The sequence below is a fragment of the Mixophyes fleayi genome, chromosome 12 (genome assembly GCF_038048845.1).
Source record: "Mixophyes fleayi isolate aMixFle1 chromosome 12, aMixFle1.hap1, whole genome shotgun sequence".
NCBI classification, from domain to species: Eukaryota; Metazoa; Chordata; class Amphibia; order Anura; family Limnodynastidae; genus Mixophyes; species Mixophyes fleayi.
In genome coordinates, this window is record NC_134413.1 from 10,041,350 (window position 1) to 10,065,709 (window position 24,360).

The 24,360-nt window shown below is 39.6% G+C and overlaps 2 protein-coding genes across 3 annotated transcripts in view; one reads left to right on the forward strand and one right to left on the reverse strand.

Annotated features, from left to right (window-relative positions):
* The window catches only part of AMN (amnion associated transmembrane protein), a 35,695-nt gene extending 16,921 nt beyond the window's left edge, over nt 1-18,774 (forward strand). Inside the window, exons 4-12 of the mRNA XM_075192937.1 lie at nt 1,673-1,757; nt 1,986-2,221; nt 7,220-7,357; nt 7,486-7,594; nt 8,223-8,305; nt 10,711-10,894; nt 14,070-14,241; nt 15,503-15,611; nt 18,300-18,774. Of these exons, the coding sequence (XP_075049038.1) occupies nt 1,673-1,757; nt 1,986-2,221; nt 7,220-7,357; nt 7,486-7,594; nt 8,223-8,305; nt 10,711-10,894; nt 14,070-14,241; nt 15,503-15,611; nt 18,300-18,407 (1,224 nt within the window). The 3' untranslated portion in view covers nt 18,408-18,774. The remainder of the gene's footprint in view (nt 1-1,672; nt 1,758-1,985; nt 2,222-7,219; nt 7,358-7,485; nt 7,595-8,222; nt 8,306-10,710; nt 10,895-14,069; nt 14,242-15,502; nt 15,612-18,299) is intronic.
* A 2,673-nt stretch (nt 18,775-21,447) lies between these two features.
* The window catches only part of CDC42BPB (CDC42 binding protein kinase beta), a 79,151-nt gene continuing 76,238 nt past the window's right edge, over nt 21,448-24,360 (reverse strand). For both annotated transcript variants that reach the window (XM_075193360.1, XM_075193359.1), the window contains one exon: nt 21,448-23,999. In XM_075193360.1, the coding sequence (XP_075049461.1) occupies nt 23,868-23,999 (132 nt within the window). In that variant the 3' untranslated portion in view covers nt 21,448-23,867. The remainder of the gene's footprint in view (nt 24,000-24,360) is intronic.

The window sequence follows — 24,360 nt, forward strand, 5'->3', positions numbered from 1 at the left end:
TCCGAAGAGAAGGAACTATGGCCAGCCAAGAAGATCTTCTGTGTGTTGAGCCACGTTCGAAAACTTTTCTTCATAACATTTTTTTCGTTTTTGCTTTAGACACTTGGTCAATAAGGTTCTTTCCATCCTGTGATCTAAGTTGGTGTCACACTGTGGTCCTCATGTCTGATGTGCTCTCTTGTAGATGTCCACGCAGAGATCCTCAAACCACCCTCCTCTCTTGTGTGTGCCAGAGGAAATATCTAAGGAGTGAAAAGGTCACAGGAAAGTCAAAACGCCCAGTTTAGAACTATCCCTTTCTCTAAATAAAACTTTTCTGTTCATCTCCTAAAATACTTCTCGGTTTAGTCTCATGTACAGCTTAAATTAATCATGAGAGGACATCTGGGCCGTCTCTTTTACATGTGACTCTGTTTTGCGTGATTTAAAGGTTTATTATACGTTGGGTAGAGTGCGTTTATAAGCATATAAGACGAGTGTTTATGGTTGAAGCAGAAAACCACCTTAAAGAGATGTTTTCAGTCTTAAACAACAACTTTAGCATCTTTATTTTTTAAATTTAGCTATTACACATACGGAATAAAATTCCACAACGTTACTGCCTTTCGGTCTGCAAAATTCTGCCAAATGCTATGTTGTCTTCCTCATGTTTGTGTTGGGAAACCACCAAAGTGAACATCAGCATACAAATAATTAATAAATAAATTATATATACATACACATAGGCAAAACGAGGGGGGGGGGTTCCTAGTGCCTGGAAGCCCCCTCCAAGCCTGGGGCACTGTATAATTGAGGTGGCCGCTTCACACGGCTCTGCTCGACAAGAGAGCTGCATGCACCTAACAGTAGTGCACGCAGCATTGCCTGTGTATATTATGGGGATAGGGAGGGTTGGAGAGCAGCCAAGCACTCTCTAAAATTATAACCACGCCCCCATGCATGCTGGCCACGCCCACTGGCGGCATGGTGTGGAAACCTCCATCTGCGTCTATATATGTACATATGTATATATGAATTCTTGGCAGAGTGCCAACACAACTTGTCCCTTTTTTTCCCCACACTGTTGCAACAATATTACAGTTCTCTAAAATATAATTGATCCCTAATCCTGCAGCAAAGCTGATAAATTAAAATCTGGTCTCCAGACCTTGTACATACAGGTGTCAAAAATACATGCATTTACTAGCTTTTATTTTAATCTAGTACAATACATGAAAACAGGGCTGACGCTGGGACTCACTGATTCCAATGTCGCCTTACCGGCTTACGTAGCATTTGTACTGCGTAGAGGAGAGGGTCTTTGGATGCTGTCAGCTCCGTATTTTGCGTCCAACGCATGTCGAATGCGGGGAGGTCAATGAAGTGTCCTTCAATGACCTTTCTGAACCAGAGTACAATCGCTCGTTAACCAACGCATGTCAAACGCATTTCCATTTCGCATACGGCATCACTGGCGATTCAACTTCCATTGTTCAAAAGCCAGTGGGTTCCCAGCCTAAGGGAGCAGGAAAATAGATGACTGTTTGCATATGATTTTATTATCCATGTGAGGGCATGAATTTGAACATATAATTCCCCTTTAGCCAGCCTCGCTTACATATTTTGTTTTTGAAGCAACCTATTTGAGTGTCTGGACAGGTGTAGTAAATCTGTCTGTTATATCTGTCTGTAGCACCTGCCGTTGGATGGAGAGTTTATCCTGTCTCATGGTGCCGGCTTTGCGTCTGCTTCTAGAGGAGATCCAGCGTGTGGTCAAGGTGAGAATCAGTCCGGTGTGGACACTTATTGCAATCTAGTACAGTCTAGTGGATCCTGGTACCCTCTAGTGTGTAAGGAACACTTCATTTATCCAAATGGTTTATTGTGCACTATCAAAATATGTAAAAGTGTAAAGTATAGTATTTATAAAGTACGTATGGAGGACTATTAATCAGATGAGGTGCGAGGATCTCGTATCTAACTCCCAGATGTCTTTATCTACTCAGGATCGTTTATAAACTTCCGTGACGCAGATCAGTACCAGTGGTTTGACCCCACCCTGTGGCAGTCCGCCCTCTCCACCGATGACCTTGAAAACTGTAGATTTCTCTTCGCAGTAGACGCCGAGCGAGTCCCGTGTCAGCACGATGAAGTCATCTTCTCGCCTGAAACGTCGTTCCGGATCCAAGTCAAGGAGACAAGTTCAGAAATCAAACTGGGAAGCGTTTCTGTGCTGGGAAAAGTAAGTTAGTTCTGTTACAATTGTTTGCTCCGTGTCACCACGGTACATTTGAATATTATTTTTTTTAGTATTTAAAGGTAGGAATGTGCCTAGAATTTCCAACATCTCCGAAGACACCTGTAAAACGCATGTAGTGAGAAATGCTCTGTAGTGCCCGACTAAGGGGCACATTTATCATTAATCGGCAAAAGTGAGAAATAGTTATCAATCCTTATCGCAAGAATAAGGATTGAACTATTTCTCACATTTATTAAAAAGGGAACACAGAAACAGCAGTTCCGAAAAACTGCTGTTTCTGTGATAGAAAAAATCACACTTACCCCCCTCTTCGGAAGCGCTGTCTCGGGATCTCCTCTTCGTTCCTCTTCTTCCTTTAATTGCGCATGTGCAGTGCACATGCGCACAAAGTCCCCACTCTGTCTCTGCAACTATTGTTGCAGAGTGAGCCCGCTGAGTGACAGGGAGGGATCATGTGATCCCTCCACACATGCGCTGTCCAGCTCTGCTCTCCGGAGCAGAGCTGACAGCAGTGGATTTGTTCAATTAGGATGATGTACGCCAGCTTTACCAAGGAACGCCCCAATCCACAAAGCTCTTACTGAGAAGCGTTTCTGCACTTCCTGCAGATGTTATTAATATTATATGAACATTTCTTTATATAGCTCCAGCATATTCTGTAGCACAGATATTGCCGTATTGACACACAAACTCATGTGGATCCTATAAAAATGGGCACATTTACACCGACATAGAAGAATGACCACGTAATCTGTAGTTGCAGCCTCTATCAATCTATCTATCTATGCGTCTTTAACAATTCTGAAAATGATCCACAGTTCTGCATGAGGAGATGCATATTCTCGGTTACCCTCCCCATTTCCCCCTTTCCAAATATTTTGCTATTGGGCTTGGTGATTGCCAGCTACGCCCTTACTACTTTTTTAATAGATTGGTTCTAAAATTCGAATTGAATTTTAGACCGATTAAAGAAATTGAGCTAAAGACCGGTACGACCATGGAAACTGGCTCAAACTCATTCGAGTGTCTACCATTCCTTTTTTTTTTGTCTGAGCATTTGTTGCATTTAATTTTTAACCTCAAACACAAATGCCGAACCTCGAGTAGCAAACACAGGACGCCCTGATGTGGAGTTCGTCACCATTTCCATCAAAAACCCAGATGGAACTTGTGTCTGAAAACAAGATGCATTTTGCGTACTAAGCCCAGCTGCATTAATCTGAAGATGTGTCCAGGTCTGCATCAAATGCAGATGTGCCAGGTTCATGTTGTCATACTCATCACTGCGCATTTCGCCCTCCAGCAGGCGCAAGTGACACATTTATGTGAACGCTCCCTAACTGCACGCCCCCTTCCCTCCCCCACGCAAGTATAGGGTGCAGCTGACTATACATAGGGACTTGCAAGTTTTGTTTTGCACTTACACAATACCAGACTGTGTATTGTACGCAAAAAAAAAACCAAAAACTGTTTCTGTGTAACCATGAACCGTAGTAGGGGTCAAGGTTTAATTTTTGTCAATATACTTTTTTTTTAATAATTGAAAATATTATTGTTCAAAAAAATGAAGCGCTAACATGAATGGTGAACGGGCAAATTCCAAAGGCGCACGCTAAATATGTATCGGGGTCTGCTGACGACAAACCTGTTAGCGGTGAATCTCTTTAAAATATCTGAACATCTCTAATTGATCATTGATCGCCTATGTGCCAGTGTTACAAGGAAGGGCTACATTACATGCAGATACAGCTACTCACCTATAGAGGGAGCAATGATACCAGATGAACTGACACATGTCAGTAACTGTACTCTGTCTCCGCTCAGGCGGCATTCTGTCTGATAACACAGAGGATTCTGGGAGTTATATGGTCAATAGTGTCCTAGATTTGGATTGTATAGACTTGCATAGTAAATTCATTCCAAGGATTAGGAGACACAATTGACATTTTGCCAATGTAATAAAAGTATAATGGTATATTAAATGCTGTCAAATCTGATAATATTCACTAGCATTAAACAAATCTAAACAGAAAACCCTTCCTGAAATGTTTAATCTCTACCATTGGTAACCTAGCACAATGCAAAAATCAATTGCAGCCCAAAAAATTTGCAGAAGCTGGATCTATAATGTACTGATTGGTCCAAGACTATCCCAAAAATGCACAGCAACAATAAGGGTTAGTAGAACCAATGCCTCCCAGCAGCAAAAGTCGGGACACCATTAGCCCCACCCCCAATCCAGCCAAGCCCCGCCCAGATAAAATAATCATACTCAAGGTCACACCCACTTACTAATAAGCCACATCCCTTTGGGGTTCAACAAATTGTTGTAGTTTCGCTAAATCAGGAATATTGCAAGAAAGTAAAAGTACTAAATTATAATAGAAATGTGTAAATATTGTTTGAGTGACATTATAGTTTGCTGTGATGCTGCTCTTTAATGATCGGTTGCATGTTATAGATTGTGGATGTAATTGTTATTACAGCTTTTTATACGGAGGTTTAGCTTGGGATGAAGGACCAATCTTTATCTATGCCGCCTATTAATTCCCTGAAACTGGTGACATCAGTCTGTGCCTTAGGGCTCGTTTACATCCATCTCATTTCAAATCAATGCATGAAACGCGCACTGACACTGAAAATGTTAGAACTGACACATATTTACCACATCTGAAAACCACGGGGCAAAACGCGTTAAACACGCATCACTAAAACATTTACAAGCATTTTGTAACCATTTTTGCAGCGCATACAGGGGAACAAGCGTTAAGTGATGTCACTAATTCCTGGTGAATTGATGGGCTGAATATTTGTGGATTCCACACATTGGTTGTCTCAGATGGGCATAGAGAAATATATCTAATCCTTTGTATACACTATATTAATAGGTGTATAGTAACGATGGGTTCCCCTTTGATGCGATGACCAAAGGTGCCTCTGGCTGGGTGGTGAATCCAGCGACCGATCGCGTTACCGCTGACTTGTCCTAGCAGTTATCGGGACACTAAGTACCACCCCACCTGCAGAGCAAATTATTAATGGACTGTGGGCTTATTGTCACAAAAGGCTGCACATCTGTGCGTTGGGTTCATTCCATGTAATAATTCCCCTGTTAGTCCTTGATGTCAGTGTGTTACCTGCACAGACCTGTCTGTTTACTGTCTGCCAGCCGCAAACACCTCTCTGGTTTCTGGGTGTTGTCTCTGCTTCCAGACATTAAATAGTGATCTAATTTTTCATACAGATACAGTATCAAATTCTTTTTCTACCTGTTTAACTGTCTCCTTTCCTGTCCTGCAGACGTAGATAACGACTTTGTTGAGAAGGTTTTGTTGTTGCATTATGAACCTCTCTGATATCTGCAGAACGTTGCTCTGTTCCATCTACCTGACTGATAGTAATCTGTACTGCAGATATAAGTTTACTGACCTCTCTATAAAGATCTGCAGAACGTTGCTCTGTTCCATCTACCCCTGACTGATGGTAATCTGTTCTGCAGATGTTATCATGTTTTAGTTTTGCTTTTCCTCCGGACCATGTGCAGTTCCTGTAGGTGCTCTGTTCCTACAAATAATTTCCGACAGGGTCTCCGAATCTGCCTCTTCAGTCTAAAGCTGTTCATATACTGATCCGAAAGATCGGTACATTTGGCGCTCAGGCTGAACATAGGGATCTTCTGATGGAGGTGCTAAGCGTAGTCAGATGTAGATTGGGGTTGTCGGCCTCTTTGTGCCCATTCACAGGGTGAAATGTGGCCAATTGGGTCTAAACCCCTCTAAAAATTACAGCCACATGGGCACTTACGGTAACCAACACCCAGCTGTATATGTAGTGTCTTCTATTCCATTAGTTTATTGCTCCTTGGAGCCCATTAAATACACACTGGGGGAGATTCAATTGCTGGCGATGTGGGGCGCGGACATCACTGCTTTGTGCACATTGCCGGCCATTGCGGTAGGAATCTCCGCTCAGTTTTCTGAGCACCTCTATGGGGTGCATTAAAAAAACGACCGGAGATTCCTGCCGTAACTTCGGCACAATGTGTCTCTGTGAACATTCTGGAGACACCTCGCCCCGAATTGAATCTGCCCCCATGAGGGACTTGTTTACACGTGAAATGTGCTCTTGGACATAAGCGCGATGTCCGTCTGCCTTTGCTTCTGGTGGAAACACCACCAAAAGCTTCTCTTATTTTTACTTGCTACCCAACGCGATGCAAAGCAAAAATAATCGAAGGATATCGCCGTGGAGCCTTTCAGAGGCACTTGGCGGCTCAATCGTGCAGAATGGAATCTGAGCAATAGTCTACTCTCAAATCATCCCCGCTGCTGCCCAGTCCCACCTGGTTACTCTATAGGCATCTCCGCATTGGTGCCGGTGGGTGCAGAGTGCCGGATAAGACCTTGTCTAAAACAAACACCGCCAGAGAAAGTCGATATCTTCCGGTTTACTGCAATTAGAACTCAACCGGAACAGCAGTAACACAACCGTGAAGCCGGAGACTATTCACTAAAGAAACGGATTCCATTATCATACTCTGTAGACCATGTTTTATAATAACATATCCTAACAAATTAATTGGTTAAGTCTTATTATATGTTGGTTTCATTTGCTTTTTCCTTTCATCATCCTCATCATCATTTATTTATATAGCGCCAACATATTCCGTAGCGCTTTACAATTGCGGACAAAACACAGTAAACTAATAAACAAACTAGGTCAAACAGACAGAGGTGAGCAGGCCCTAGATTTGTTTTTATTTGCTGATGTTTATAACATCCAGTTGTTGTCCCAGTAAGACTAACGGAGGAGGGGATGCTGGCTAGAGGCATTAGAGCATCTTCACTTATAATACCAGTGTAAGGACTACAGTCCCTACTCACAGCGTACACTGGGAGCTGTGGTTTAATCCAAGCTGAAGCAATGATGGTGTGCTGATTATTGTTCTATATAATGACCTTTCTCTTTCCTGGACTTTAGAAATTTACCACCAACGAGGAATTTGCTCAGTACGTTCAGTCTCACACTGGGAAGCTGCAGTTCCCCGGATCGGTCCTGCCCCACGTCACCAACATGAAGTGCCAGGACCCGACGGGCTGCGTATGTAATAACATCAAGGTGAGAAACTGCCACTGTTTATTTACCAGGTGGAACAACTTGTACTCTTGAAAACCACATAATCCTTTCACGTGTTTGTCTACATGGAGGATACAAATTCCATTGCACTTTTCTTGTTTCTTCTGAAGATTCTCCAAGAAATCTGTTCTGTGCTGCTCCAGCATACGGGGAATCTGTGTCCTGAGGTGTCTTGTACCAATCCTCTACACCCAGTAGGACAGTGCTGTGGTTTATGTGGTAGGTCTGCACAGAAGATGTAAATGGCCGAATCCAAAAATAAATAGACAAAAATTCTATATTTTAATGTGTAATTCAGAAATGTTTTCTGAAAACTTGGTACAGTCTATTATTGTAGGCCTGTAGGATACGTATCCTTTGGTAACCAATAGTTCGACATAAACATTTGGGCTCTATATTATCGGAATACATACGAGATTAGGGATCGGAGTGAGGGATTTGGGTTACAGTAGGGGCAGGGATGTACATCTGGGCCCAAATTGAATGCAGACAGAATTTATGGTGCCCAAATGACCGGGGGCCCAAATGGTGGGGCCACAACTCTATGTACCTGTTGAAGGGCAGGATAGTATAGTAATTATGGACTGTTATAGATGCTGTGTAACTGGATACCCTAATATAAAGTATATCCATATTACTGTTTTAATATTTCCACTACAAGGGATATTTCTACAATTTATTACTGTTCTTTGTTTTGTTTTTTTAACTCTTTACGTTTTACAACAAACCAATAGAGAGAAGATTCTTTGCAGTTAAAGCAGTAAATTGAGTTTGTCTTTATTTCATTTGTAATTAAAATTGTATCTTTCAAAACCTAACTCTTCTCCTTTCTTTTATCTGAGTACAGGCGCCATTATATCCCTGGAATACACGTCTGATTTCAACTTGGACACATATCGCAACCGTCTTATTCACACGTTTCTCAACCTGGTAAAGTTACAGATGATTTGATGGAATATTCCTCTTACCATGATCTCTCAGCTTCTTGACATCCAAGTCATATTTGGCAACATTCCTAAGAAGAACATTGGAACAATTTATTCATGTCCTGATTCTAGTACACCCCCCCCCCGTACTATTAGACCATGGCATTTTGGCCGCTTAAAGTCAGGACTCTTGACGGTTACAGATAAATTCCATTTAATGCACTAGATCAACTATAGATAGGGGGAATTAAATTGCTGGAGATGTGTTGAAGAACATCACTGCACACATTACCAGTCATTGGGGGAGGGAATCTCCGCTCACCCATAGAGGTTCAAGGAAAAAGGAGTAGAGATTCCAGCCAGAACATTGGCACAATTTGTTTCTGTGAACGTTCCGGACGTGCTGAATTGAATTACTCCCCTAGAATGTGATTGGTTGCTAAAGGCACCAACTCCACTTTTTCTTTTAAGAAGGTTTCGTAAATCTATCCCTAAGTCTTATAGACTTTTATAGGACAGGACCTATATGTGTGTTTATAGGAAATGTAGGGCAGTAGTATTTTGAATGGAATTCCCCCAATCTCACAATTGCCGGAGACTAAGTCATAGTTTAGTGACATCTAAAATCTTTATACTTCAGTAACCCAGTGTGTAATATAAAAAGTATACAGGCAGAATGTACAGTACAGTAAGACAAGCCTGCGTTATTCACTTCCTCATATTCCTAACCACAAAAACTATATGCCACATTCTCAAGGATATTGCACAGTGAAACTGGTAGATCTAGGAAGTTGTCCACCTATTATAATTAGGTCACTTCCCATCCAATAACTAACCATTTCCCTTGCGGGAAGACGTAATGAGCCATCGGATATGTTCCTGGATCAGACAAGTTTTCAGATACCACAGAATTTATTTTACCCCTCGGCGTGGCCAGTGTTAGTGTACATCTGTTTAACATGAGTATCTTCTTATTGATACTCGTCATTAATGGCACCTCCTACCATACAAGTCTGATTTAATGCTAACTTTCAGGTTTTTCATGTTATAGCCATTTTTTTTAATAATACACAAATTAAATAAATGCCTAAAAATGTGTATAATTATATTTTAAGTGTTACAGACAATCATGATCTACTAACAGTAAATGAACTATGATAACATTTAAAAATACAAGTTGATTTTTTTTTTTTTTTTTTGGGTATGAAGTGGTTAATAATGACGTTTAGACCATAAACTCTGTAATAACATTACTGTGGGATTTATGGCGCTCATATTCAAATCAAAACATGTGAATATTGATAATGTAAAACATATATATAATCACATTTATTTAATATAAATTTTGAATGTGTGTGTATATATAATATATCTTAAAAAAATTAATTAGCTGCTATTTTATGCAGAATTGAATAGATAGAATGGTAGTGTATTAAAGATTGTGTAATCAGAGTACAATGCATATACTTCAGGTGTGATTTTGTAATTAGGTGCCTGATTGTTACTTTGTAACAACAGTATTGTAGCAAATGAACTTTCAATTTCCTAGTGGCATAAGATATTGTGTGCAAGAGTAGGCATATTTGGTTAAATTTTACATTTCTGTTACCTTTTGAGCAGACGTTAACACAACTTCTGCATGATATACGGTTACATTTGTACAGTTTTTAGTGAAACATTATTACTATTTAAAAATATAGTCAAGAACGCTGGGAGTTTTGCAAAAAAGATCAACGGGGGAAAAAATTATGAATAATCTGAAAGCAAAAATTGTAAGACCTTGCCATTGTATTGTAAGAATTTTAGAAGATTAATGTCTAAACTACACTCTGACTAATCTGTGGAACCTTCCTGGGTGGAAATAACAAAACTAATGTTAGAGGTAGATAAGGGGGGGGGGGGGGGGGGTTGTGATGTAGTCTGAGAGGGGAGTCTAAACTTTCTGTCCTGATAAAACTAACCGCATGCAACTCTGGGGGAGTAAATAGTGTTTCCAAAATACAGACTAAAGCTGTAAACAATATATTTTTGCAGTTGCTATTTATTTGTTAATATGTAACAAAAAAACGGCAAATAAAAAGTATTTATACATTAAAATATGCAGTGAGACATTGAATGTGTTGAACTTTGGCCAGGCCTGACCTATATGGAACAATGTGTGGCTCTCCAGGTGTTGGGGAACTACAAGTCCCAGCATACCTTGCTAGCTCACAGTTGGTTATTTACTGGCAATGCATGCTGGGGCTTGTAGTTCCCCAACACCAGGAGAGCCAGGCCTGATGCAGAGGTTAACGTCTGTTCTCCAACCTTCCTTAAAACATACATAACGGTACCAATACATACCATAAAATTGACCTTTAATATATTACCTTAAAAATAAGTAATTTTTTTAATATATGTATTAAACAGGCAAAATATGCTACCGTTGAACTGGCAATTTCTAAAGTAGAAAAAGCAGCGTCCGTTCTGGGCATAATTCCTCTTGGTTCAGAGCTGAAAATCCAGATTGTGATAAAGGACAAGGAGGGATCCCTGGCAGGAGCGGAGGCCCGGCACCTGGCGTACGACATCATGTCCGACATTGAAAAGCACGGTAAAAATTATGTAAAAATTACGTCTTTCTGCATTAACCTTTTCTGGGAGGACTTGTGGCATTAGGCCAATAGTTGAACCTTTTTTAGTACCGGCTGAATGGGAAAAAATTAAAACCTAGATTATTATCCTTTGTCTATAAAGCTCCAGCCTATCACGTAGCCCTGTACATTGTTTGTATGTAGTTCGAAGGGATCATGATACAATCACATGGAACAGAAAGTAAAGTTGGCCCGGTCTAAATGAGCTTATAGGAAAGTAACTGGGAACAAAGTCTGTGACCAGGCGAAATGTGTAGGGTTATTGGAACACTTACAACTGAAGACATGCCAGGTTACGGACTCAGGAGGTCACCGGGTTTTTTGGCAATGCCAGTTTTTGAATGCAGAAGGCTATCACTTTAATTCGGCACATAGCATTCACTTTGAATGTTGTGCCGATAGTTAAAGGGACAATGACTAAAAATCAATTAGCTAGTTGTCCTTCAGGAGTCCCTTGTGCTGCCATTGACGAGCCAGGTTCAGCATTTGCGTGAAATAGGACAGTTTAAACACATTATGATTTGATGAATTACTTGTTAGCGTGACCACACAAGGCCGCTCCTGCCTCTCGAACAGGATCATTGTTGGATGTGGCTGAGGATGGCAGTAGATATTGAGCTCTCTCACCAGCTGGACCTCACGCATTTTACCTGGGTAGGTAGGATTACCATAATGTAAATGCTCAAAGCAGTTTTATTTCTTTATCAAATATTACCAATCAAATTCCCAACCTCCTTTCTGCAAAAAGTCCAACGTGCTGTCAACTTGGCATCCAGATTTTATTAGATACGATGAAGCTTTGGTATTACATAGCATGGTTGAATGGTCCTTCAGTAATTCTTCTATCTGAGCTTTCAGTACATCTACTTTAACCTACTAGAACATGGTTTCCTAGGTGGCCACTTCTTCTCAAGCATTTGAGAGATACTATATTATGGTCACTAGAATTCCTTAGGATACAGTTTGGGCCATATCTGCTGACCTTCTAGTATAGTCATCAACAAGAGCATTTTTATTACAATGAAATCACTCAAAACAGTAGAGAAACGCATGAAAAATTTGTAGATAATGGAGCAAAGCTGCCGATCCGTAATCGTTCAGATAGCTACAGAGTGGACATTATCCACAATGGTTTGAACCATATATCCTGGAAAATGCAATGTTTCTCCTATTTGCGCAGTTACAGATTTGAAAGTGAAGTTTGTAATCCAATCTGGTTTGCCTCTTCGCAAGATTTTGTCTGACAGAGTTGAAGCTGGACTTAACTTTGGCAAAATTGTCTGTTTTTACCAGAAAGGCTTTTTTTTTATTGTTTTACTCAATTTATTGAATGGCTAATGCTGTAAAAACCAGAAGTCCTTTTACTTGGATTTTCAGCCCGCTAGAGCAGACTGCCCAGCATGCTGAAGATGTGGCGCATGGGCAAACTTATCACCAGGCATGGGCAATGACCGAACTCAGAAGTGAAATCTCATTACTACCTCAAGCAAGCGGCGATGACCTCTTTGGGGTGATCAGACTTCACCAGGACAGTCACTTGTCGGCAACACTGTCCCGACAAGATATACTTAAGAAATTTCCTGTTGTAGAAATTTATCATCACTGTGATAAATCTCAAAAATTGCCCATTAATTATCTTATGATGATAAGGAACCAGATTTCGGATTCCTATTAATCTCTATATCACTGTTGCATATTGAACTTATTGACTTGATGATATTGCAGTTAAATAGTCAGTGTTAGCCTTTAATCCACTGTTTTGTTTTATATTTTGTGTTATCTATTATTAGCTGGAGGTTTACAGTTCCTCTTTTTGGAACAGTGATACTTTTTTCCCCCTCAGTTACTGTCTTTTATATATTAATATTTATTTAGCACCTGTTTCATTTTTGCTTGCCTCTGAGCTGGCGAGAGAGTAACAATTTCTCACATTGGGTGATCATGCTTCAAAGCAAAGGGGGTTTTTGATGGCAATTACTCCCAACTTTACAAAAAAAAAAAAAAAAAAAAGTGTAATTTCTCCAAAAATTAAACACAACTTTTTCTATTCAACTACTCACCCTGTTCAAAATTAGACCCATTGTGCCATGTCACCTCAAGATCTAAGGTGTCTATAACAAGAGTACAGCGTGCCAAAAAGCGTACGAGCTTATGCAGTTTAAAGACATCACTCGCAGCCCCAGAAACGCCAAGGAGAGGTTCTATAGCACTGGGCCATATTTTATAAGTACTAGCACCTGGGAAGTTGACATCTGACCCAAATCTACGCACCTTCTACTATTTATCTTTGTAAAAACATTGTTCAGGGATGAGCGATGGAGCAGCACGTAGAGGAGCGTTTAAGGTTTTCTCTTTTATTAAAGCAAGGATATGCCAAGTTCGTTTACCACTTTTAAATGAACAAAATTAAGAAATTCTTCTTCTTTGATAATTAACAACAAAGGATCTTGTTTGAACAATTGGTGTCGGCTTCCCTTTGCACCCAGAAAAGACAATCATTTGATATCAAGATATGGAGGTATATTTATTAAACTGCGGGTTTTTAGAAGTGGAGATGTTGCCTATAGCAACCATTTAGATTCTTGACGTCATTTTGCAGAAAGTACTAAATAAATAACTAGAATCTGATTGGTTGCTATAGGCAACTTCTCCACTTTTTCAAACCCGCAGTTTAGTAAATATACTCCACACTTATTGTGTACTGACCAGTTCGCTTTTGTTAATAAGATTGACTTGTTTCTCACATACGGTATAAGGTTTTGATAAATGTTGGTGTTGCACTACATACTGTAGAAGTGTTAAGATTATAGGGCTGAATTGTCTTTTCTATTGATCTATATTAGACTTGTACCAAGTAACAAGGGGGACAAGAGCGTGATTTGTTGAGGATATGGGTGCTCCAAAATGCCCCCACCCCTCTACAAAGTATAATTGTTCATTTGTTGTTGAATTAAGTAATTTTGAAAAATGCAGAACAATGCATAAAAAGCGCAGCGAAACCTCTTAGTAATATACTTAGTAGAAATTGGTGTCTTTAAATCTCATGGGCAAAAAAAGGATGGCGTGAAAATAGTAAATATATTATAATTATGTTTTATTAATTTCAGTTGTTTTTCACTCCTCCTTCCATTACAGGACAATCGTTTGGCATTACAAAGGCAGACATGCAATTTTCCACCGGCACCACTGCAAGCGCCCAACAAGGATCCATGACGCCAGCGGCCATTTCTGGAATAGTCATCGGCATCGTCCTCGCCGTGTCATTGGTGGGCTTCGCCATTTTCCTTTACAGAATTGACGCCTTTAGGTAAGTTCAGTAATAAATGTCTGTAGGGCAGTTCCCAATGCAATATCCTCACCAGTTGGTGAATAACAGTCAGAAACCCCCCTCCCCCTCATTAAACAACCCACTGCCAACACCAAGCTACAGATGGCCTCTAATTCTAGCAACATATGGTCCCTACAGTCTGTTCAGCTGCTGTGACATCACTGGCCCCACCCTTGTGTATAAATCCAGCAATTCACGCTCTGTAGTTCGTTTACTTTCCTCCCAACATAACCTGCTTCAAAGTGGGAAAACAGAATTAAAGAACTAATTAATTATAAGTACTTTAATTGTTCAACATATATTATTCAGCTCAGTTGTACACAACATATGTTAAGTCTTATTCTGGCCTTGTCTGCATTCTACTGCTTCAATTGCTTATTTAGAAATATTTATGTAAACCCCTCCTATGCATTAGAACAACAAGTCTATAAAGGGGGGAGACGTTTTTGTTTTATTTTCTATTGAAGTTTCACAATCTCTCAGCAAAATCAGTGTAACCAATCAGGTTGCTTGTAGTAGAGGAAAAAAAATTGGAAGTGTCCCATTCCACCAATGGCTGAGCTCCAATTTTAATAATCCTGTTTAATATTTTCTCTTTTTTTTAGTGTAGGTGGGAGATGTATATTAGTCAGGAATCTCGGAGCCCTTAATCCGCATATTATTGTTGACTCTAAACCTGTTCTCTGTCATGTTTCGGGCCTTTGTGTACCCACATTCCCAATTATATCCTACCCTACCCCCCAAATTATGCAACGCACTTCACCTGCCACCAGGTCACACCGACAGCTAGTGTATTGTAAAAAGAATTATCGCACCTCCAATAAGACTTACCGGAGAGGTCTGGAGAATATAAATAGCTCCCAAGGGAAGAGAATACAGATAATGGAACTGCACTAAATTGCAAACGGAAATACTAGCACTCTATCATAAAAAGTAGGTAAAGACTCTTCTAACAAGAATATTTTTATACTTTCATCGCTTAATATTTACATTGGACAAATACAAAGGGAAAAAAAATAATCTGTAGTTGGTCCCTTTTAATTATTTTTGGGGTAGAGGGGCATTGTACTGGTTAGGGGTCTCTGTAATACTATTTTAGTTTATAATGAATATCGCCTTCTGCTTAGACCATTCCTAAAACAGAGGTTTTACTGACCGATGTTAACACCAGAAAAGTTTTGCGAAAGTTATTTTCTAGGCGAGATTGAAATGTTTTTGTTTTTTTTTTGTCCCTGCCTAGGTATTTTCGGCTGTTCCTGTTTTGGAGGGGCGCACAGAGGGAAGAGGCTTCTGTACAGTACGGTGGATTTGAAAACCCAATTTTTGAACCAGCAGCAGAAAACATGCAGGTATGTATAGACACTGTGCATAAGAACTCATCACGTGATTGTAACCTCGATCTGTGAAATTTAATTGATTCCAGTGGAAGAATGGTGGCTGGTTAGTTACAGGGACGTCTGTATAATGACCAAGTACCAAATATTGTAATATAAGTGGATACAAATGTGTTGTGGTTGGATTATACAATTTTATACCACATATAAAAATATCAAGTAAAAGTGCCTGTTTTTTAGTGCCTCTATTTGCTGTAGATACAATAACTTCCTACTGTAAGGTGTAGATTCAGTTGGAAAACAAAATGCATTGAACTGTTATTTTGTAGCTAAACCAGACCCACTTTAGTCAAAGAGCTATAAAATTGCCATTCCTCCCCTCCTATACAGTAACCTCCATAGTGTGTGATAGCTTAAATCTCCCACTTTGTTACCCTTTAGTAAAGAAAATTGTTGGGATATAAAAAGTGCATTTTGGATGTTCATTTGAACCAATATATTTGTTAGTAGCTTAAGTTTGTTTAATTTGACCCTAGAAAAAGCTGTTCTCATACGATTCTACTTATTTTACTTCCGAATAACACAATGCAACTAAGTTCTCTACATTATTTTTAAATCTTGTTTTGTTTGTTGTTCCTATATGTTATTTAATAAACATAACATTGAGTTGGTGTATAATGGATATGGATTATTCCTATATGCTGCACCATTGCCTACTACACCTTAAATTACCAGACTTTGCCCATAGTATCTCCAGCGTTTAATACCTCATTAAACTGTGCAGCCGTGCTCCTCATAGTGACTGGAGGAGGGGCTTATTGCTCATGTCTGCAAATATGAAAGCACCGGATAGCAGCAATAACTTTATTTTGTGGAGAACAGGTTTGGGTCTAAGACACCATCTCTGTTATATATCAATGTTGAAAAAAATAGAATATAGGTCTGTAAATAGGTGAAATATAATCTAAAGAGCCCACAAGGCAGTTACCAAATAATACTTTTTTTTTTTTTACAGTCATGGCCAAAGGTTTTGAGAATGACAAATATTTTTCATAGGCTGCTGCTTCTGTTTTTATGATGGCAATTTGCATATACTCCAGAATGTCATAAAGAGTGATCAGATGAATTGCAATAAATTTCAAAGTCCATCTTTGCCATGACAATGTACTTTATCCCAAAAACAACATTTCCACTGCATTTCAGCCCTGCCACAAAAGGACTAGCTGGCATCAGGTCAGTGATTCTCTCAGTAACACAGGTGAAAGTGTTGACGAGGACAAGGCTGGAGATCACTCTGTCATGCTGATTGAATTAGAATAACAGTCTGGGAGCTTTAAAAGGAGGATGGTGCTTTAAATAATTGTTCTTCCAATGCTATGGTTAACTGCAAGGAAACGCGTGCAGTCATCATTGCTTTGCACAAAATGGGCTTCACCGACAATTATATTGCTACTGGTAAGATTGCACCTAAACCAACCATTTATCGCACCATCAAGAACTTCAAAAGGAGAGAGGTTCAATAGTTGTGAAGGCTTCAGGGCGCCCAAGAACGTCCAACAAGCACCAGGGTGGTCTCTTAAAGTTGATTCAGCTGCGGGATCAGGGCACCACCAGTGCAGAGCTTGCTCAGGACTGGCAGCAGGCAGGTGTGAGTGCATCTGCACACACAGTGAGGCGAACACTTTTGGAAGACGGCCTGGTGTCAAAAAGCAAAGAAACCACTTCTCTCCAGGAAAAACCATCAGGGACAGACTGATATTCTGCAACAGGTAAAGGGATTGGACTGCTGAAGACTGGGGTAAAGTCATTTTCTTGTCCGGAGAAGGAAAGGTGAGCGCTACCATCAGTCCTGTGTCATGCCAACAGTAAAGTATCCCGAGACCATTCATGTGTGGGGTTGCTTCTCAGCCAAGGGAGTGGGCTCACTTACAATTTTGCCTAAGATAACAGCCATGAATAAAGAATGGTACCAAAACAATCCTCCAAGAGCAACTTCTCCCAACCATCCAAGAACAGTTTGGTGATGAACAATGCCTGTTCCAGCATGATGGAGCACCTTGCCATAAGGCAAAAGTGGTAACTAAATGGCTCACGGATCAAAACATCAAAATTTTGGGGCCATGGCCCGGAAACTCCCCAGACCTTAATCCCACTGGGAACTTGTGGCCATTCCTCAAGAGACGGGCAAACAAAAACCCACAAATACTGACAAACTCCAAGCATTAATTAGGCAAGAATGGGCGGCCATCAGTCAGTATGTGGCCCAGAAGTTGATTGACAGCATGCCAGGGCGAATTGCAGAGGTCTTCAAAAAGAAGGGTCAACACTGCAAATATTGACTCTTTGCATAAACTTAATGTAATTATCAATAAAAGCCTTTGGACACTTATGAAATACTTATTGCTATGGTATACTGAAGTAAAATTACATCTGACAAAAAGTCTGAAAACACTGAAGCAGGAAACTTTATGAAAACCAATACTTGTCATTCTCAAAACTTTTGGCCATGACTGTAATGAATTATATTGAAAAGTGCCATTACATTTAGTTTCACAGGACACAGTATATATGGTGTGTTACTGGTTTTACTTTAAGCTCACCACAAAAGCTTTGAATGCGATTGAAGAATTTTAATTCTAAAACGGACAATCTGAAGGCTGTTTGGAATATTGACTTGTTTACTATTTTACTTCCTCCATGTAGGTCACACCAGTGTTCTATACCGGCGAAGATGAACTCAAGGAAATGTCCCTACCGCAAAGTGGACCTCACTTTTCCAACCCAGTCTATGATCCAAAATTGGATGTTTAAAAGGTTCTAATTAAAATGAAAATTTAAAAAGCAAGTTCACCTTCAAAGATAACTCCACCCTAAAGTAAAGAATGTTTTGCTCCAAGTTCAATAAGTTATGCTAAAATACAAATTCCACTTACCGGTGCACAGGTGTTTCCCTGATCCGATTGTCCTATGGCGCTCTCCTCTCTGCTACCAAGGTGGGCTTGTTTTATACAGACAGCTGCCAACACCTCTCCCCTGTAATATGCGCCCTGGAGCACTTTGTGTCAGGATAGGCAATGGCTGCCTCTACTGTGTAACCATGGGTACATTTTAAATGTCGAACAGACTAACATTACATGGTACATATTCAATATATGTGTATTAAAGGTGTAAAATACAATTATCAATGTACAAGAGCTTTGTCTTATTTTTAAACTAACTGGTTGGCACAAATACCAGAGTATTGACAGCGGTAAATAAAAAACAACTTAGGTGTAGAGCTACTAAAGCTTTAAAAAGGAAAAACGGAGGTGTTGCCCACAGCTAGAATCTGATTGGTTGCTATGGGCAACACATCCACTTTTCCTTTTTAGACATTTTAGTAAATAATCTACCCCTTAGTGAGGATTAACAGGACGCAGCCAAGGAGTACCACATTTGTTTTATCTTGGCTGTTTAGCACCATAGGATGAAATTTTGCATTGAACGTTTTAATTTTTCCTCAAATCCAGCTATTTTTTTAGTCATTCTTAAAAAAAAAAAGAAAAAGTAAAACTACCCAAATGTGTTAATTATAGATTTAGCATTGCAGAAATATGTTGAGCGAAGTAACCTAAGATATAACCAAATGTATAATGTATATGATAATTGGAAGAAACAATTTTGATGTACAATTTGCCGCAAATGCGTTTCGCCATGAAATGTGGCTTACTTAGTTCTCTAAGATCTGAGCAAATATTGGTAGTTAAGCATCAAAGTGCAATATGAAAATTCACAATTGGATAGTGGGAAAAAAATCTCCATACATGTTTAATCTCTCATACTGTGTCCAGTTTATTTCTGACCTGTTGTGTGGCTGGTCTGTGCCTGATCCTTTGATGTAGAAATGTTAAATTATCTATTTTAATCTGAGTCATACGTAATGTGAAATCATGTGTAGTAGAAGTGCTATAACTTTGGGGGAAAAAAAAAAAAAAAAAAAAAAGAGCCAATGAGGGATCCACACTCCATTAGCGAAACGCGTTTGGTTTCTAATTATTACCATTATAATTTTTACCAGCCTATCAGCTTTTCTTTCATCGGTTCACTTTTTAACCCAGTTATCTAACTGCTACCGCATCATATCCTATAATCCTCGGCCAAGCGTTACTCTATTCAGATAGACATTTTCGGTTGTATACTGTTATATTCTAGATTACTTCACCCAACCTTTCTATTTCTGCACTGTTCCTTCACCTACCATCTATTTCCTTATCCACCTTAAACATATCTTAAATGTCTATCAATGTTGCCATCTGGTGATAATCCTTCCAAAAAAAATATACAACAGAATTCGCAGGTGGCCTAGAGACAAGGTGTGGGGGCAGGGATGTCATGGTCTAAAAATCACTGAACTAGCGAAGACATTGTGGATATAACCCCTGAGTTTGTCATAGCCTGTAAAGAAATCTAACACTATGTCCTGCCTAGACCTTCACCTGTGCGCAGCCCAATTAAGCACAATAACTTTTGGAAGCACTGTCCCTTTAACACGCTCCTAACCAATCTACTTGTGAGCTGAATATTTCAGCTGGCGTGTCACTTTACAGTCCGCAGTTCTCGCTCACCCAACCCCCCGCATTCATTTTAAGAGAATATCTCAATGCCTTATGCAGAAAAAACTGCATTTAAACTTGTAATCATTTGGGGGAATACGAATAAAAAAAAAAACCCCCAGAAAAACAACAAGTAAACTTCACCCTTTGGTATATCATTGATATTAAAATAAAATTACAGCTAGGAAAGTAGAATATAAGGTTAACACTTAAACTTATCACAGTATATTTTGCGAAAACATGTATTGGCATAAGAGAACATTACTTCTTAAAAGAAGTCTTTAAAATATTTTATTGAAATGGGATGTTAAATGAAACATCAGTTTAACATTGTTAAAGTAGGTACTATAATAAAACCGAATGGTCTCCGTGGGGGTGGTGGGGGACAGACAAAACTCACTATACATTAGTACCTCACTCCAAACACAGCATCCTCTATCCCCAAATAGCATGCATGAAAAATACTTATACAAAACAAAAAGACAGTTGTCAGCGCTTATCCTTTACACTGCATATCCGTGTGTATCTAGGAAACTGAAAACATGAGGTATTGGTTCATATTTTGATCAAAATATTTAAGCCTGCATCCCAGCGTCTAGGGCACCTCATTATATGCAGGTTCAAAATATGAACCAATACCTCATGTTTTCATTTTGCTAGATAGCTATCTCAACTGTATTTTTGTTTTATACACATGTATGGGCATTTATATTGCTGTGCAGCTGGTACCATATATAATATGTGATATATACCGAGCAGGGGCTTGTTTTTTTCTCTGGTTTTGTGTTAAAAATACTTGTCGTATTTTTTTGCTCCGATGCTCCTCCCCTTTATTACGCTGCTGCATCTGGTCACAGAATAAACCTCTTTAAAGGTCACCTGCACACAGTGGAGGCGGCCATTTTTTTATGCGCTGAGCCAATATTCAGCCGTAACCAAATCATTTACAAGTTATCTAAACAAGATTAATTTAAAATAATTCAAAATAAAAACTCTTTTTTATTAATGAAATAAGTTACATTTCAACTTAACATATTAAAATTGCAATGATATATTTTACTTTGAAAGATGAAATTTTACCTTATAGGGATCATTTTTTTTTTTTTTTTTATTTTAAATCACCAATTAATACTCGGATGCGATCACTGATTGGTGGCTGTGTGCGCTTAATATTTACAGGGAAAAAAACCGCAAATGAGTCAAAAACAAAACCTTACCAAATGTAGGTAAAATAAAAACTACTCCATTCAAAAGAACAATTGTGCCTCCATGTAAAATGTTTTAATATGTCAAGACAGACCAGAATAAACTTCAGAACTGCCCACTCCTGATTTATTAATAGGTCACATGTTTAAAAAACAAACAAACAAAAAAAAACCAAAAACATTCTTACAATTTATAATTACAAAGACGACTTACATAAAAACAGAAAAACAACAAATGAAAAAAAAATAAAAAAAATAAACATACAAAGTAAAAACCAGACACCCTCCCTCTTCCTCCCCAAAAGCAGTAGTGTTTGGCCCCGGGACAAGAGCCCCTTTCGCTCAGCCTGAAGCACTATCAGTGAGCAATCACGCAACAGAAGTCATTGTAGACTACATCACTTTTGTTTATATTAAAAAAAAAAAAAAAAAAATCCTAAAAATAAGTTGCAAAATTCCTATACAGTGTCTTCCGAAAAAGATAAAAACTATCAGTTTACATCATTAGCCCAATAAAAACAAAAAACAAATTTTAAATTAATGACAATCCATCTGTCAGAGAATTGGCACCAACGGCACGCTAAAGTGTGACTGCGACAAAAATGGATGTGTCGGCCACAAGGAAGGAAAAAAAAATAAAAATATAATAATTACAAGCTTTTAATGGAACGTGGTCATGGATCTTGGATTATAATGTATTATACATGGAAGCATGGAGATTAAATATACACACGGAGCCACAGGTGTGGCACGGACTGAAGCAAAATATACATGTGGTGTGAATCCTACTCTGACATGACGGCTAAGAATATTCACGTGTTCCTGGTGCAAGCAAAGGTACAATTTATCGCTTGTGTCTTCGGGGAGAACCCTCCTGGCCTCAGAGTCGGAGCGACACTAGTGTAGAAGTCATCTTTATTCAAAAAATAAAAGCAATCACGTAAGCGCATTTAACCCTTGCAACGCCAGAATGCCCTGCAAAACAAAATCGCTAGAAAACAGAACGCCACTGTGCGCAATGAGTTGCAGATCCATCTGGCAGTGAAAAAAAAAAGTTAAACTATCTGCTTTGGTTGGCATGAAAACTAGAGCGTTAAAAATCCCTTTGATATCGCGCCCGTGGCGGGATCTTCACATTGGTCAAAAAAAAGAAAAAAAAAAAAGACAAAAATCGGGGTCAGGAAGTTATACTACAAAAACACAGTGATCTTCTGATCTATCAGACTAGTTCACAGGTAAAATGTACTCACGCCTTAGAAGACTGGACAGTGTCAGTAATTGGATTGGAACGAAGCAGACACCTCTTAAACACCGCTGTTTATAGCTTTTACAAAATATTGAAGAACACAAAATACGGCTCCCTGTGTTCATGATTAAAACAAAATATGAAGGACGTTAATGATGGTTTATTTAGAAACTGAGAGCTCACGGAACACACTCTAAAGGGCATACAGGGATGTGTACTAAACCCTTAAACGTACAGTTTCCCCCTGCAGCGCTATGAATTCAGAACTTGATTCGTTGTGGCTCCTGTCGTCATTTTCTGTGTTTGCTTAAAGAAAGTTTTAAAACCTACCCTACCTCACGTACTGCCGTTTTGTGGGCGGAGCCAATAGCCGGCGCCTCAAATTCATGGAACTTGTAACATGGCGGAGGGACGCGGTGGCGCACGTCTTGATTTAGTCACCGGTGAAGTGACAGGAAGCACATTGGCTCGGCTCACAAACTCGGCAGCCTGCTCTGCGCGCAGACATCTATACAGACAAGGAGATAAGTTTAGAATCCTAAGAAGCAGCCAATCCTCTGTAGAGCAGCACAATGCACTTGTTGGCGTGATTTAATAATCGCCAAGAGAATTAGATTCATACTTCAAATACTGATGGAGAACACATTCTGGCAGCCTTCCGATCAGGCTTGGATTCCTAATTTTAATAGGAAGTAGTCGCAGGAAGTATCGGCGTAGTTCATAGTGTTATAACAGATATATAACACTGTTTATTTTTCTTTTGGCTGTTGCCTACAATAGATACCGAGTTAGGCAGGCAGCTATACATTCCTATACAAAAATCTTCCTGGCTAAAACACACGTGTTTAAAAACATAATTTTCCTAATGAAACATCTCGTAGGTGATACCAGTCAGCGATTATGGTAGCAGCCTCTCTGTTTCCTCCTCGTTGTGTCTCAGAAACTAGCAGCATCATACAAAAGGGGGGGGGGGGACATCTCCAAAATAAAACAAAACACACATCCTATTATACCTCTGTAGTGTGAAACAAATAGAGCGGAACAGCGATTAGAAACAGTGAACTTGTTTTGCATATAAAAGCTTGATCACATATATTAAACCCTTTGTTTACTTTTAATGTATCTACAATAATGGGGGTTTAGAATTGTGCAACATCTTGGCACTGTAGCGTGGGGACTGAGGCGCTAGATCACACCCTGGTGCGGGGGGAGAGAGCGCGAGAGCACGCTATGCGTCACAGGCCGACTGGTCCAGGCCGTCCAAGGTCAGCTGGTTCCTATGCGGGGAGTTGGGGCTCGGGGGGCCGCTGGGGTTCGAGCTGTTTGAAGGAGTAGAGTGTTTTGTGGAGTCGGAATCCGGCTTTATGGAAAGAAGGGAGAAAAGGGGGAGCATGTTATTAATAATACACAGCGGTCCAAAACCTATCAGTAGTTTGTGTATTATATTTCATACAACCCTCAGTAGATCAAAATTTAAATAACACAGAAAACCTGCACTTTTCAGGCAGCGTTCCCGCTAAAAACAATGACCTGGAGATGATGTTAAAGTTTTTAGCTCGCTAAGAAAAGGTCTGTAGGGTGAAGGTCTCATTAGATTGGCTCTTGAACGCTTTCCTTTCTGTGTTGCCCAATTAAGTGGAAGCCAGTTAACAGCCAGTTGGGGATAGGGGAGCACCACTTAACAGGGAAAGTATACCCTTTACTCCGCAGCAGTTCAAAGA